The sequence below is a fragment of the Sitophilus oryzae genome, unplaced genomic scaffold (assembly GCF_002938485.1).
Source record: "Sitophilus oryzae breed Bouriz unplaced genomic scaffold, Soryzae_2.0 scaffold_1744_pilon_pilon, whole genome shotgun sequence".
In the NCBI taxonomy this organism is placed as follows: domain Eukaryota; kingdom Metazoa; phylum Arthropoda; class Insecta; order Coleoptera; family Curculionidae; genus Sitophilus; species Sitophilus oryzae.
Window position 1 is genome coordinate 796,486 of NW_022146440.1, and position 17,182 is coordinate 813,667.

The window sequence follows — 17,182 nt, forward strand, 5'->3', positions numbered from 1 at the left end:
TATTGCCTATTGCCGCGATGACAGATAAAAAATAAAAGATATCACCCTACAAAATTTATGAAGGACTGGACAGACATTTCCAAATGTATTAAAGTAATTTTTCAGTGCCCCTCCATGGATGTAACAATAATATTTCTGGAGATGTCCAGAAGAAGCCTTTGAACTTCAACTGGAATACTAATCAGTGACAGTTGTGTCTGTCGTTTTAATTCACAGTTAAATTGTATTTTCTGTCATTTTTTTTCATGTCATCTGTCGAATTCCTTCCTGGCTGGTTGGTGTAAAACTAAACACAATACTTTATTATATTATGTTAAAGGACATTTTTGACAACTTTTTTTGCACAACTACACCTTTTTATACATATCCTTCAAATCCTTCAATTTAATAACTGTTAGTAAGAAGTTTCACTTCAAATATGCGCACTAGTGCACACACATTTTTTATTTTTTTACGTTCTCTTCTTTAGTAGCATCGTACAGAAAACTTTTGAGCAAAAATAACTTAATTACTAATTCTTATTCCTTTTGGTGAGATAAATCCGATGAGATGAACAGTTTTAACCAAATTTTATTAAATCCTATTTAAAATTAACCTCAAAGTCAAGAAAATCAAAGCACAAGCGATACGTTTTTTGCCAATATCTCAAAATTTATAAAATTGATTTATCAGGTTTTCTTTGAACGCTTCTCAAAATAGAGATAAATTAAGGCTCATGAGCTGAAATTTTCTCGGAAATTTCCTAACATCTAATTATTCCAATAGACGTGGCAACGTTGCTATTTCCTGAATACAACAGGTCAGTTTTCAGCAGATCGGCTCGCCGATCCAAGTCCACGCTTCCACACAACACAGTCGACTCATTCTGCGCTGATACTTTGCACCGAGCGGTTTTACGGAAGGCTCTACACAGGGCGTCCCAAATTTACGCTCCGACACACAGAAAGCGGTGATATTAGTGAAGTGCATCCGACGAGTTCCGGTCGCTCATCTGTGATTTTAATTTCAAATTTTTTCATCGACTCTTCCTTTGTTGTTGGTATTCGTGATTTTATAGACACATTTTTGGAACGATGGTAACGACGAGCACCGCGACCAGTACTATGAGTTCAGGAGTTCTATCGCCTTCAATTGCGGTTGCTCCGATGAGTAATAACGTGGGATCCAGTGTTATTTCCACGGTGGAAACTTCCTCAGGAGTAATTAATGGAAATGGAGCGTGTAGGACCCAAACGAGAGTCAGTGATAACAGACGAGTAAGTACAAAAAATAACTGGATATTTGAGGTGGTAGTTTCTTTACTTGGTTGATTATTTTCTTTTTATTAATATGCTAAATACAGATTTATATCGGTCGGTAAACATTTGGATCTCGTGATTGAGTCCAGTGATGTTCAAAAAAATGTATAATGATATATATAGTTTTTGTTATCAATTTTTGAAATATTTAAATTTAGTTAAAATGAATTCTAACTAAATATATCAATATACTTTTATTAATAACTGTAGAAAGATTAGAGCCCTATATAAAATATACAATATTTTCATAATATTTCAAAAGGTGATGCTCATTTAGTATTTGTATCAATATAAAAAGTCATGTCAATTTTTGATATTTTTTGACGTTCAGTTCCACAAACCTACAGTAATTTTGCATTATTTTCTAATTATTTTTTTATAACTTTTTCTTATTTTTACTTTCTACTGGAATTTCGAAAATGTTTTTAGAATATCTAGCCGGACTTGTGCAGTCCATAAAACAAAAAAAAACATTTCAGAATTTTACAATCCAATAAAAGGCGTGAAATGCGATTATACGTAAATTTTACTAGGAAAAACAAACGTGTTGAAACAATGGCTTCTGATAACGTCGGTAGTTTTCGTAATGTGGGTCTTAAAAAAATACCAGTTTGTTTTGAATTTTAAAATAACTAGGTGCCTACATTCGTCATGGTAAGAAAACAACTTTTTCAGTCAAACTTCTTGCTTGATGTTTTATATTTATAGAATTAAAAAACTGTAACAAAAATATGAATATAGCTCTCAATATGACTTTAAAAAAAATGTTTTACATATTTACTGCTAACAGAGGCGGATACAGGCATTTATTTTAGGGGGGCCCAAATAAAAACTAATGTAGAATATGCTTTTATATGCACCATTTTTAACCCAAAAGCCTGATATTTAAACCAATTTAGAGATTATAGGGGGGCCTTGGCCCCATGGGCCCCCTCTGTATCCACAACTGGCTGCTTTGCTGTACTTGGAAAATTCAATATAAAATATCTATGTATATATGTTATATTTTCGGAGTTATAGATTCATATTGTTCTATTAAATAATTTTCTTTTGACATCCGACAATGCTAAAATCTATTGTTACCTGTTCAGTTTTAATTTAAAAATGGATGCAGTTTTTCTTAAATTACTTAAAATCGACTTATCCAATACTGTTTAAATTTGATAGGTGTATTCAGTAGTATTTAAGACATACCTCGAAAATTAATAGGGGATCAAATATTTGGACAGTTCAAAATTTGCATGGGATTTCTTATATTTCCAAAGGCGATGTACCACCCGGTATAGTGTTATACTTGCATGCGTTTGTTAATTGTAGTAAAAATTATAGAAAGTAAAAATCTATTTTTTACTTTTGTTATTGAATATAATTTTCAGACTTTCTCCGTAATAATCTTACAATTAATTATTTCAATTTGATTTTGTGATACAACGGTTTTTTCCAAAACTACAACCTTGTTGCTATCAAACTATAAAAAACGTGACATTGAAAACATTCGATTCAATGATTGTTTACAATCTCAACTTATAAACAACTTATATCTAAAACAAGTTGTCAACCTCCAGAGAGTGTAGTTTCATATATTATACACGTATAATATTTTGTATCAAAATAAAACAAATTAACACAATAAACACATTTTATTTCATTTCATTTGAAAATATTATATTTTTCTTATTATTTTTGGTGTTTTCAAAAGAATAAAACACATAATATAATCTCGTAAAATCAGAGAAAATTGTAGGACCATATTAATGAATTAATTATTTTAAGATAGCTTGTGGTCATGTGTCGCAGCTAAATGTTTATGCATGTCACTTTGCAAAGATAAATAGTACGTATTATTATTTGAAACGAAATAGATATATTTATACAAAAAATGTTGCGTAGTACATCAAAACATCCACATTCTTTTGGCATATACTTCATTCACCCTCATTAGTATATGCCTGACTATCATACATTGAAGAATTATGAACTTTCGAAATTTACTTTTATGGAAATATAGTATTTATGGTTATCTTCAATTTGTTGTTAATTTTTTACATAAAATTCTGATCAATCCTCGCATCAAATAGCATTAACAATAAGATGAATAATGAATAAAATATAAAATCTTCTTGTAAATACTTATTGACAAAAAAAACTTTTAAAAATTTACACGTCAAAATATCACTAATATTTTGACGATATTTTGTTGAGATCACATTGATAACGAAAAAGATATCATGAGTAGGTTTTCCAAACCTGCTGGTGTATGTTTATCCCTGAAATCCTGATATTAAATCCCGGGATCCAGAAAATTTCGAAAAATTTAAATGCCCAATATAAAATGATTCGACTTTATACAGTTCAGTCTTTCCAAGATCATATTTAAATGTACTAAGCAGAACGTCAATATTTAAAAGTTATAATATACAGGGTCGCTGTTATGTATGGAAATGGTCGAATATTAGGTAAAATATAGGAGGTACCGCAAAAAGTTAAATATAAAAGTTACACGGTTTATAAATATCTATTAGCGGGTAATAAATTTAAGTATACAGGGTCGGCCATAAAGTCGTGGCACATCAAAGTTTCATTTTTTTAAATGGAACCCCCGATATATTATTGCATATTTCGGTTCTTTCTTCAATTCTAAACAAAAATCGAAATACACATAATGTACCTCAAACCAACCGTTTCCGAGTTATTGACTTTTAAAAATATCACTTAAATAATTTGATTTAATTTTAATTTCGATATGTTCAGTTTCATTTAACGATGCCATTTGCCGAAACTGTGACACTTAATAATATTTGACATTAGTTGTTCTCAAGTTAGCATTTATACATGTATAAAATGGGAGTATATCAAGTTTGGAAATTACAAAATTTTCGTTTAACATTTCAATTCTTCAATTTATGTACATAGTGTATTACGATTATTGCTTAAAATTGAACGAAGAATTGAAATATGCAATAATATACAGGGGGCTTCGTTTAAAAAAAAAATTGATGTGACATAACTTTATGACCGACCCTGTATACTTAAATTTACTAGTAGCTAATAGGAATTTAAAAACCCATTCGTATTACAGTTTCGGCAGAATGACATCATTAAATCAAACCAAACACATCGAAATTAATTAAATCGAATTATTTAAGTGATATTTTCAAAAGTCAATAACTTAGAAAAGGTTGCTTTGAAGTACATTGTGTGTATTTCGATTTTTGCTTAGAGCTGAATAATATACAGGGGGTTCTATTTAAAAAAATTAAACTTTGATGTACCACGACTTTATGAACGACCCTGTATACTTAAATTTATTACTCACTAATAGATATTTAAAAATTCCATAACTTTTCTATTAAACTTTATGCCGGTACCTCCTATATTTTACTTAATAATCGACGCGCTTTTATGTATGGAATCGTTTCCATACATAAAAAGCGACCCTGTATATTATTTTTGTATTTGCTATATTTTATTTTTTTTGCAACAAGAACATTTTTTTTACTTACTAAATATGAATGTTAATAGTTTTTTTTCACTACTTTGTTTTGTCTTTTAATAAAGCTCTTTTCTTATGTTCTTTTCAATATAGTATGTAGCTGCATTTTTATTAAGTATTTTCTTATAGTCCGGAGACTGACTATCAGAGTCAATCCCCGGATACCGATCACGAAAATTGAAAACCCTAATCATGAGATATCTCATCAAATCTGATGATAATCAATGATATCGAGAATATTTGATCGTTATCAGTGTGATTTCTGATAACGGTCAGATATTTTATTTCATAATTCATCATTGCAGAAAAAAAAAATAAAAAAGTCATTTTTTGTAAATTACTATTGCGTGTGAATCCAGAGATCAGCTTATCAGTGGCAAATAATAAAATATTTTATTCTGTAAACTTTGTCAGTGGTTTGAGATAAACGAGGGATATTAGTGTTACAAGATATTCGATCAGATCCGCATCCGATTTTACGGTTAGGCCAGGTCTGGAATATAGTCCTACGCGCGAAAAAATTGCGTCGCCGTCTGAGCCGTCGGCGCCGCCGCCGTTCCGCGGTCGACATTTGATCAGAGCCGGCGTCTCGACTAAATTTAAAACAAAAGAGCGTCGCGGCACGGTGCCAAGTCGGGCACGAGGCGGCCACGCTTGACGCAACAGCGAGGCGACGCACGGCGGCGGCACCAGCGAGCGTTCCCACACCGAGCCGAGGTTGCTCTTTTACAGGGTGAGCGCGAAACAAGGTCGCGTGTGCCGCGATACAGGGTAGCTCAAGAAATAATCATTAATTTATTTTTTATGGTCCTTAATACTGAAGCTGCGTTCGGAAGCTCGAAATTAGTGGAATAAATTGGTGGTTTCAATTATGCTTTATACCTAATAGTTTACGATCATTCACAATGTCTAAAAAAAAATTAATAGAATATCCTAGCAACAGCTTGTGGTAGACAGTTGTATCCACACAGAAGCCTAATATTTAGCTTATACGAAAAAATAAATTGTAATAAACGCTGCAGTTGTAGAAAACACAATTCTGTCAATTTGTAGATCTCCAAAATAGTTGAAAATGCTTGATTTTATAGGAAACCAGCAAACAAGTGTTGTGGTAATTCTCACAAGAGTAATTTCAGAGAATATTCAGATACTCGTTAAAAATTTAAATGAAATTTATTATTACAAATTTAATTGTTGTGTTACTAACTATATTTTTTGAGGAAGAATAATAACTTAGCTAATACAACAATTATGTGTCATATGTGTACAAAAATCTAAGTAAAATGTCCTTTTACGTTTTTTTCAGTATAAATAAACTTTTAATTTCTAACCACAATTTCTCTTGACGGATGATAATTAATCAATGGCAAAAATGACATTAATCGCAAATTTTTAAGTATAGTTAGTGGAAAAATTGATTACCTTTTTCTACTAACTGAAAATTACTACCGCTAATTTTGTTATTCTGAATGCTTACATTGAAATTATAGGAAAAAAAACTTCTCCGCTAATTAGAACGACTAAAGCTTCATTCAGAACCTCGCAATTAGTGGAATAAATTAGTGGTTTCAATTAGCGTAGAAGTTTGTTCTTTTAATTTCAATGTATAAGCATTTAGAACGTCAAAAATCGTTGTAGACATTTTCAATTAGTAGAAAAAGTTGTCAAACTTTTAACTATTCTACTAATTATATTTGAAAATTTTCGAGAAATGTCATTTTGGCCTTGATTCCTTCAAGAGAATAAGTATTATACAATAATGAATCACATTAAATTTAATAGTTCAGTGGTCTTTCCAATTTCAATCATTCTGTAACATCTTTCAACATTTTCTTGTAGCGTAAAAGTAGGATTAATTATGTTAAACAGATTATAGGTTCAATGCTTGTTGAATTCACTCAGTATACAGGGTGTCCCACTTAAGATGGATACAAGCCAATATCTTGGTTGTTTTTTGAGCGATCTTTTTCATTTTTGGCAGGAGGTTGTATGGCTGTAAGACGTACATTTTACCCAGGGTAAGAAATGCGATACCTCATAGACGTATTGCGATACCTCATAGAGTAATTGGTTATAATTGGTTACTGATAATAAACCTGTTGTTTATCCAGTGGCGTTGTAAGTACTTAAAAAAATAATAATAAAAATAAAAATGTCTTATTTTAATTACGCACCCTGTATCAATATTTATCAAAAAAAAAATTACCCTGTATCAAATAGAACTTAAGTATCTTAGGTAAGGAGGATTCAATATAATTTATCAGATTTGAAATAAATACTGTCCTAAGGGTAGTTTACTCTTAAAAATATAAAACCCCATTAAAACGTACGTCTATGAGGTATCGCATTTCTTATCCTGGGCAAAATGTACGTCTTATGGCCATACAATCTCCTGCCAAAAATGAAAAATATCGCTCAACAAACAACCAAGATATTGGCTTCTATTCATCTTAAGTGGGACACCCTGTATGTATAGGCAGATTCAAAATCAAAACGATTGTCAATTAGTGAGAATTAGGGTCTTTTACGAGCACAGACAGGTGCGGATACAGGAATTTATTATGTAGAAAATGCTTTTTAGGGCGCCATTTTTAACCCAAAAGCCTAATATTTAACACAATTTGCAGATTTTAGGGGGGGCCCGGGACCCATGGCCCCCCCTCTTTATCCGCCACTGAGCACAGATTAGTTTAGACCTAATTTTCCATTCGTAAAAATTATCATAATATTCATATTTAGACAATGAAAAAAATTCTAAGATAGCGGTTTATATTCATTTATAGATAGACATAGCAAATCAAACATTGTTTCACACACCTGTCAAACAAGATATCAACATTCCAAATATAGACAATTGCATTCAGCGCGTGTCTTCATTGATATGCAGCTTAACTTTAATCACAATAATGTTAGAACAATAATTACATGATAATTTTCGCAGGTTAAATGTGTATGTAACAAAGATATAATTAAGACATTCTAGATAATTAAGACATTCTAGTCTAGAACTCTACTTTGATTTTAGCCGAAGAAGAAGCTTTTAAACTTGGTTTTATTAAGATATTTGATTTTAATTTTTTTAGAATAAGTATATAATAATAGCAAGATACGTTTTTAACACTATAAACATCAAAAAGTTCTGTTTTATTAAAATTTTAAATATGCTTGTCTTTGTTTCAGAGTAACAAACCTATTATGGAGAAGAGGAGACGAGCCAGGATTAACAACTGTCTAAATGAGTTGAAAACACTAATTCTGGACGCAATGAAAAAAGACGTAAGTTATATTTTTAAAAATTCACTTATAATAAATTTTCAATTTATAACTATTAAGTTTAATGAAAGTTATAGAAGTAAATTTATATCTATATTTATTTTTTTGCAGCCTGCTCGCCATTCCAAACTAGAGAAAGCCGATATTCTGGAGATGACTGTAAAACACCTTCAGAATCTCCAACGGCAACAGACCACCATGAATTCCGTCGCCGATCCCGCTGTCATTAACAAGTTTAGAGCTGGATTTACAGAGTGTGCCTCAGAAGTTGGTCGCTTTCCAGGTTTGGATCCGATTGTGAAGAGGAAATTGTTACAGCATCTGGGCAGCTGTCTGAATCAAGCGAATAAGCCTCAAGAAGTTCCTCAAGTACAGGTAGGAGAGTATGAATATACATATATGAAATATATACTTATTGCCTTATACCGTGCTGACAACCGTTACCCTTGGGTCGATACTTACATGTGTGGTAATATAAGTAAATTGCATAGGGATCTTATTAAATCGGAGTGAGAGAAATGCGACGGTGTGCTGTTGCGGCGCTGCCGGTACGCTTTTCCCTATCAGGTAAAGTAAAGTCACGATCGCAAACCGCTTATTTTTAAACGACTTTTTTCTCGAAAAGATAACTAGATAAAATTATTAGATGTGTTTCTGAGTATCTGAAATGGAATTATAAGGATATCGTTAGGGTGTCAATTTTTTTTATAACGATAAAACGTCAGTAATCCCGATAATTTAAAAACTCAACTTTTTAACACATAACACGCCATAACTTAAGAACCACTTTAGATATTTAAACTTTTTATTTTATTTTGAAGATCGGATCTTTTACAATATGTTTAAATAAGAAAAATTCGATAAGGTTGTGTTTTTCCATTCAAAAATTTTAAACAGCCCATCCATTTACTTTTAGTGCATAGCAATTTTCAGCAATCGTGTAACTTTTTTATTTATAAAGATTTTCACATACTGTCTGCGAAGAAAATATAGCAGGAATGTTAAGAAAGTTTTTGAAAGAACTACAATCAATTCTTAATAGATTTTGAGATATCGATTCATTCGGTTCTAATAGCACGACCACTGCCGAACACCAATTCAATTCCACTTATTTTTACCAAAAATGCAAGTGTTTCTAACTTGCACATAAAAAGGTTCATGCTATAGGGAAAATTACAACGACTCGTTAATAAATAAACAAATAAAGTATTGCGAGACGTAATTAAATCGTGAAGCTGAACGCATGATGTACACCTTTCCCTAGAACTTTAAGCACTGACAGAGGTACTGTTACTTGTGTCTAGACATACCAATTCTATTTTGGCTTTCGAGCTTCCGCATGCGCAATAAGTTGATCTACTTACTTAAACCACGGCGGAAAGTAACGCCTGGGTATAGACAGTTCTGCAAGAGCACCTCTGGCTCCGTGACTGAGGCCATTGCTTCGTGAGCGAATGGTCCGTGGTTCAAATCTCACGCCAAACCAAAACTTTTTTATATATTTTTTTGCTTATAGTGTGATTTCATTGCAATGGTTTCACTCTTTTTGATTGGATTGGTTTAGTTATTTGGCGGGTTGGTTAGCGTGGTTATTTGGAGGGTGTTAATTCATTGGTTACAATAAAACGCGAAATAAATCTCTGCGCATGTGCAGAAGCTCGGAAGTCAAAGTAGAATTATTGGTTTCTTTAGACACAAGTGATACTGATTGGGTCGACCGGTGGACTGCGACAAATCTGCTATATCCCCTTCCACGTCTCTTAGCAATATGCGCAGTTTCTCGGTTTAGTTCGTACGTTTGGCAACGTGTTTACTGTTCTTTCTTTGTTCAGTACATTATAAACGTATTGTACTCTTCTTACATACGGAAATATCGACCCAAGACTAACCTTTGCCAGCCCTTAGTCTACGCATGACTTTTCCCGTTAAGTAGGTACTTGAGACTTTTAATCAATTAATTTTTATCTATGTGAAAGTCAAAATTACTAGTTTTCAATTGTCTCTTTTAAACACCAAGATCTCAAAAACTAATCGTACGATTTTTGCTATAAAATTGTAAAAGTGGTTCGTAACAAAACAAAATAACAAAATCACAGTTTTTGACAATTATAAAACTTTAGAAAAGCTCAAAAATATTCGAATGAATACTGCGACAATTAAAAAAAATGTGTGTGCACTATGTGCGCATATTTAAGTGAAACTTCTTACACAGAGCTATTAAATATAAGGATTTGAAGGACATGTTTGAAAAAGTTTAGTGTGAAATGCTGAGAAAGTAGTAAATTAAAAATTAATTAATAATTTGATTCACTTCCACAAAATTTGTATTAAAATGATCGTCTGTCCTTCTGAGGACTCCATTTGGGTACCTGTACCCACGTGCCGAGTTTGGTTCAAATCGACCCATAATTAAGAAAAATCCTGATTATTTCACCTATTTAGAGGCATCGGTTCGAAACGTCGAAAGCGTCATCCTGCGTAGCCCGTCCCCAATTATGCCGAAATAGACCGACCTTTTTCTTCAATAAATGAAACGTTGTATCCAGCTTTGCAGGGTAATACCGTGTGGCATCACGACGTCAACTTTTGACGTTTCTTACGTCAAAACTAACTGTCATAGAGTCACCTGTCTACACTGTCAAGTTGTCCTTTGTCCAATCTATTGATATATAGTAAACGCCACGAATGTTTGGGAGTGATTCATCACTTGATGAAGTTAGAATCGACACGCGCGCTATCATTTTTACATTAAAAACGTAAATTTTTACCGCAGACGTAGGTTTTCAAAGGCATGGTCTAATCATCTGCCTGCGTTCCTCCTACTTATTCTAAAATGTTAGCGTCATTGACAAAGACGATACTATATCGCGTTTCTTTGATTGATTCGTTTTTGTGCATCAGTCCATTGGTGTGCTTGCAGTGCGACCAATGGGGCATTTCAGTTTATATTTATAACCAAATATATGTTTTGACAAGACTTTGACAGTTAAAACAACAAATTACAACAGATTATATATTGATTATTATATGACTTGAAACACCACGGCACTGGAATTAAGTTTTATGTGACCTTGAACAGATTAGTTCACTTGGTAGCGACCGATGAATCACTCCCAAACATTCGTGGCGTTTACTATACCAAATTTCATTTAAATCGGACGATTCTTTCTAAACCGTAGGCTGTCCTTTTTTCCCACCATTTTTCCTATCGTCTGTTGTGTCAAGGCCTTGAATGTTTATTTCCAGCATTCGCAAAGAAGTTTCACTTCATAAACGAAGGGTACAACGAGGCACACAGTTTGCAATTATTTTGGAATCTTTGATGTATTGTGTTTTACGATTATTTTCATTCCTTTTCCAATTCTAATTATTTTGATTTATTTCAACGACAAAATATTTAATAATATAATGAAGTAATAGTAATATAGGTAGTAATGTAATAAGTAATGTTTCGAAAAAAGGTGGAATATATTTTTAAATTTCAATACAATGAGGAATAAATATTTAGTGGGTAATAATTTTCATTGTGAATATAGAAAGGCAACAAAAATCTTTAATCTTGAAATATCATTTAAAATTGTTATTATATTGTGTATAAACTCTAAGAAAGCTTGTAAAAATATATTCGATTGATCACTCAATTTAAGCGACGATAAACGAGGTGAGTGTCAGGAAGAATGGCTGATGATCTAAAAACTCAGACATGCTGTTTCAAAGTTTAAAACGTTTCTTAAGTTTCTAAACATTCGATAAGTTGGTGGTTAGGTTATTATGGTTAAAGATCGCGGTTCGGATTCCAGGTAAAGAAGGTAGTTATCGTCCAGATTATACCTGGTCTATGAAAACCTGCCGTTAATTTTAACTACTTAATAAAGTGTTATAAAACCAGGTCAGAAATATTTAATTTATAACACTTTCATAAAATAATTTGATCGTATTGTATATACCCCACTACCATTTTTCAAAAGGCTAGGTTCCTAACAATTGGACATCATTTAATCTCGTTTTAAGGAAATTTATGGGTGGCAATAATCCTATATAATGAAATAAAAGTTACAGTCATATATTTTTATTATTAGATCCCTCAGACAATTAGATATAATCTATGCATGGTAGGCCTATCTCCAAACAAAATACCATACGATCGAATTAAACGGCCTGGGGAATGACAAATGATGATAATTTTGGCGAGGTCAAGCTCTAGACGTCATTACTTGGCCCGTACTCTCCTTTATTTTTTTTTATGGTGCTTACTACCAGTTGGCCTTAAGAAGGTTGTAATTTATTTTTATATTGAGATTATTTTTAAAATGTTAGTTTAAAATTCGAGATGAAATATTTTTTTTGGAAATAGAATTGGGTCTGGAAACGTTCTATCTTTTTTTAATTGTTCTATAATTACTGTTCATTTTGACAAGTTTTATGTAAATTTTTAGTAAATGACGTCTAGATATTGACCTGGCCAAAATTATCATCGACTCAGGCGTAGCATTCCTCAGGCGTAGTTAATCATACGGTAGTATGCTAAAGTTAACTTCACTATAGAAAAAAAATATCAATTACAACTTGATAGCTCTCGAACAAACTGCAATGTATTTCTGAATTTTAAAAAACTTAATAGGAATAAAATTTCTCATTTAGAAGTAAAAATATGGTATATCATAAATGTTTTATTCATATAGCAACACACTTAATTACGTATCAATATAATCTTAGTAATTTTCCATAAATACGCTTTTGTAGTCTGTACTTAGAATGAAGGTCTTTGTTATTTCGGAATAGATTATACTTTAACTATAATTTTACTGTTTAAAAAGGAATAATTTCATCGAAATAAAATATCCAGTTTGACTACCTTTAGAGCAAAAAAATATCACAGAAAATATTTTGACAGAGGACATCCAAACAAATGACAGAAAATACAATTTACTTGCGCATTAAAATGATAGACACAACTATCACCGTTATAGATCTCCTCGTTGGACAGACTATGCATTTTAGTGGAATGTAGAATGTAGAAAAAACAGAAATGCAAGTAATTTTGATTCCAATGCCTTGTATTGAATTCATATCATTGTAAATAATTAAATATATATCAAACTTTCTTACGTCTTATTAAAATTTTATCTACAACCGTTCAGTTATAACGTTTTTACATCACTATTTTTTTAGTATTTCAGTTACGTTATGAGATTCATAACACAACTAGTGGTGTTATGAATCTATAACACAACTAGTTTTTATAATAATGAAAAACAAGTACGAACATCTAAATATATTAATTTTTGATACAAATTCCTACTACTAATTATTATAAATATTAATAACACATTTTTTACACTTCTTCAAAACAATTCCTGCTGCTGATGATGATGACGATGATAATAGTGAAGGTCTAACTGAAATAGATTGGGCTGTTGATCGGTTTGGCTCGCACTCGGGCTGGCATGCTTCCTCAGCGATTCTTGATCACAAAATGTGCTGCGCAACAATTTTCTTGTTTTCTTTTGATGTACGTATATATCCCTCTGCGACGGAACTACTTCTCCAACCTCCATAACCCTTAACCATTAGTAATTTTAACCTTTTTCACTGGACGCACAAATATAATACACCACAAATCCGTGTGCGCACGTTGAACATTTTTTTTACTCCTCTTCATTCCGAGCGTTGGGCGGGTTGGTTAGCGTGGTTATTTGGAAGGTGTTAATTCATTGGTTAGTCATAGCTAATTATATGATTAATTTACCTAGACTAACCAATGAATTAACACCTTCCAAATAACCACGCTAACCAACCCGCCCAACGCTCGATATGAAGAGGAGTTCGGCTCAACTTAACATCAGAAAAAAAAATCAACGTGCGCACACGGATTTGTGTTGTATTTGGTCTCTAGAATCACGTAAAAAAAGAATTTTTGAGAAATCACTATAAATACGAAAAACACCTATACTGCATAATTACCATAATTTTTAAAATGATTTTTCTGGGCAAAAAGTGCTCGCGTTTACTTGACAGGGTAAAGTGACTTTTCAGAAAAAAAAACTTTCTACTTGATAAACAACGTTTGTAACTATAGTCTGAAGCCAGGTAACAATTCCCTACAATTATGGTTAAAAAAATGTGACAAATGTCATAGTTAAAGGTGTTAAAGGTGGGCGACTAATAAACGAAAATTAAAGCAGCATTTTCTTATTTTTCGGTTGTAGATAAAACGTTGTACATGACACGTGCGTTTAAACATGATTACAACAGTCTTGTGATTAGAGATTAACCGTTCGCACTCGTTGTAATCATGTTTATAAACACACTTGTACTGTAAATAACTACCGTATGATCGAATAAAAACGGCGTCAGCGATGGCTATGAAATGAAGATCGCTGTCATTTTATATGTAAAATTATATGGGAAATGTCATCGATCGTCATTTCCAAGCCAACTGGACGCCATTTTTTTTTCGATCATATGGTATTACAACCACATGTGTTTGAGCTCACAACATTCTACATCACCCAGGTAGCGTGGAAATTACGCTGCAATTCAGTTTTTGTTGTTGAAGTGTCAGGCACTATTTGATGTGTAATATGCCATAAGGCTTCTTTCCGCAATATGTTTCTTTCCTGCAATACAGATAGTGATATACAGGATGGTTCGAATTGTATTTGGGAAACTTCGGCAACATATTCTGCAAATGGACATAAGTAAAAAAGTTCGTATAAACTTATGTCCTAAAATGATTCGTTTCGGAGATACAGGATATAGAAGTTTCATTTTTATATAGGTTTTTTTCAAATAATTTCTGAACTAACGTCGATATTTGGATAAAAATTGGCGTTTTTTGACATGAGAAATTTGATTTCTCAGTCTCATATCAGTATGACTCCTACTTGTAGTGGGCGCCACCTACAAGTAGGATCTTTATTAACTGTTCTGAAGAGTAATAACTTTTCGTCCGTACCCTGTATTACAATAGAGATTTAATTAAAGATTCAAGGGAAGCTGTTTTATTATCGTATTTTTCTTTAGAAAAAATTATGATTAGCTTTAAAAAATAATAAATTGTCAAATTTATCATTTCAGTTAAATATCTATCTATTTTTTTAGTCAATATGTTTATTTTTTTTATTAATGACTCTTTCCATTCCAAATATCTGGAAAACGGTTGCTCGTAACGATTTTTACCAGGAGACATTTTTTACGTAAAAAATTACGGTAATGTATATTTTTTCACTCAGTAGTTTTATACAGGTACGGACGAAAAGTTATTGCAAAAAACATCCAGACACAAATTTTCATCCCAATATCGACGTTAGCTCAGAAATTATTTGGAAAAAATCGAAATAAAAATCAAACTTGTACACCCTGTATCTCCGACATAAAACATTTGAGGACATAAATTTATACGAACTTTTTCACTTATTTTTATCTGTAGAATATACTGCCGAAGTTTCCCTAATACAATTCGGTTCACCAACGTCTTTTTTTCAATTAGTTTTGTTTTGTTTCAATTAGCTGTTCCTATTAAAGAGGTTGCACTATATATGAAATATAACTCTGTTTGGAATAGTTATGGAATAACCTTTGTTTTGTTTCAGGTTCACATCCTACCAAACAATATTCATCGTACAACGGAACAACAAGTCCCCCAATCGGGAATTATCCTGAGCAACGGACAAGGTGGCGGCGTGCAATTAGTCCCAACGCGATTGCCTAGTGGCGAGATTGCTTTGGTATTGCCCTCTTCCGCCCAACAACACCCATCCATGCCTTCGCCAGTGCCTTTGCTAGTACCCATCGTGCCTGAACGAAGCGCCAGCACCAACTCCTCGGCATCTACCGGTTCCAGCTACAGTCCTAGTCAAAGTCCGGAACCAGCGGAGGCGATGTACTGCCAGGCTCAACAGAAACCATTAAGTTTAGTTGTGAGGAAGGTAGATGAGAACGATAATGACGCTGAAGAAAGACCATGGAGACCGTGGTAACTGTTTTATGAGTCGGGTCCAGTTTTTGGTTTTGTAAATGCAGAGGGCATCTTGAATGAAATATAAAAAAATAAATTTATCCTTTGATAAAAAATATGTATTTGTTATTTTTTGTTTGATGCAAAACAGTTGCTGGAATCAGGCGACGTAAAAAGACATTTATTGTGACAGTGGCATGTCAGTTATGTGATATTATGTATAGAGAAAATATTTTTTTTTAGTTATTATAGTATAAGTGGATGCTGTTTATTATACTTTTTTAAATATACACAGATGTGTTTTAAATTTAAGTAGAATTATTAAAGATTTTAACTTGAGTTTAACTGGAATATTCGATATTTGATAAAACACGGTTTACATCAACTTAGCGGTAGCGTCCTTTAGACAGCAAACTCCTGCAGTCCTTCATTAATTGTTATTAATAATAAGTATATTTAGTTATTAGTAACATACGAATGAAGTTTATTATATCTTTTTGAATTTACACCAATGTGGTTTAAATTTAAGCAGAATTTAAAGATAAACTTGAGTTTGACTGGAATATTTATGAAATATTTGATAAAACATTGTTTACATAAACTTTTACCTGACAGCAAAATCTTGTAGTCTTCCATTACCTAATTGTTATTAATAATATATGACAAGAATAAAGTTATATTCATATTTGTATTTAAGTGCAAAAGATTTATAATAAAGAGTGATATTACAAGTAATGATATGTGTGTTTAATTTATTTTTGTCTTTGGAGAAGTATGCATTTTGATATCAACAAGGTTTGATTTTTTTACCGATATTAGGTTGTACATTTTTTTCTAATTATTATCGATAACGCCACTAAACTTAATAATTTCAGTTTAGTGAAGCCTTAAAGTCCTTCATTATTACTAAAAATAATACCTACTGACTCTTTTTCAAGGAAACCTACAGGGATTTTTAGGATAATTACAAACATATGAGGAATCACTCCTGAACTTTGGTTGTGTATTTTTCGAACACCCTGTATGTGTAATGTGGATAAATCCGAGAAGACATCTGAACAAAGGAGAGACAAAACACATTCATAAAACTCTGTTTGTTTAAAATCATACATACTTTAACACTTTTATGTGAGTTAAAAAGAGATGGGTACATAAATT

The 17,182-nt window shown here is 32.2% G+C and overlaps 1 protein-coding gene across 1 annotated transcript; it reads left to right on the top strand.

The window, feature by feature from the left end:
• Positions 1 to 806: 806 nt before the first annotated feature.
• On the top strand, positions 807 to 16,762 carry LOC115881913 (protein hairy-like). Its single transcript, XM_030899637.1, has 4 exons — positions 807 to 1,256; positions 7,972 to 8,067; positions 8,176 to 8,439; positions 15,660 to 16,762. The coding sequence occupies exons 1-4, from the start codon at positions 1,074 to 1,076 to the stop codon at positions 16,044 to 16,046; spliced, it is 930 nt and encodes a 309-aa protein (XP_030755497.1). The 5' UTR covers positions 807 to 1,073; the 3' UTR covers positions 16,047 to 16,762.
• Positions 16,763 to 17,182: the final 420 nt, after the last annotated feature.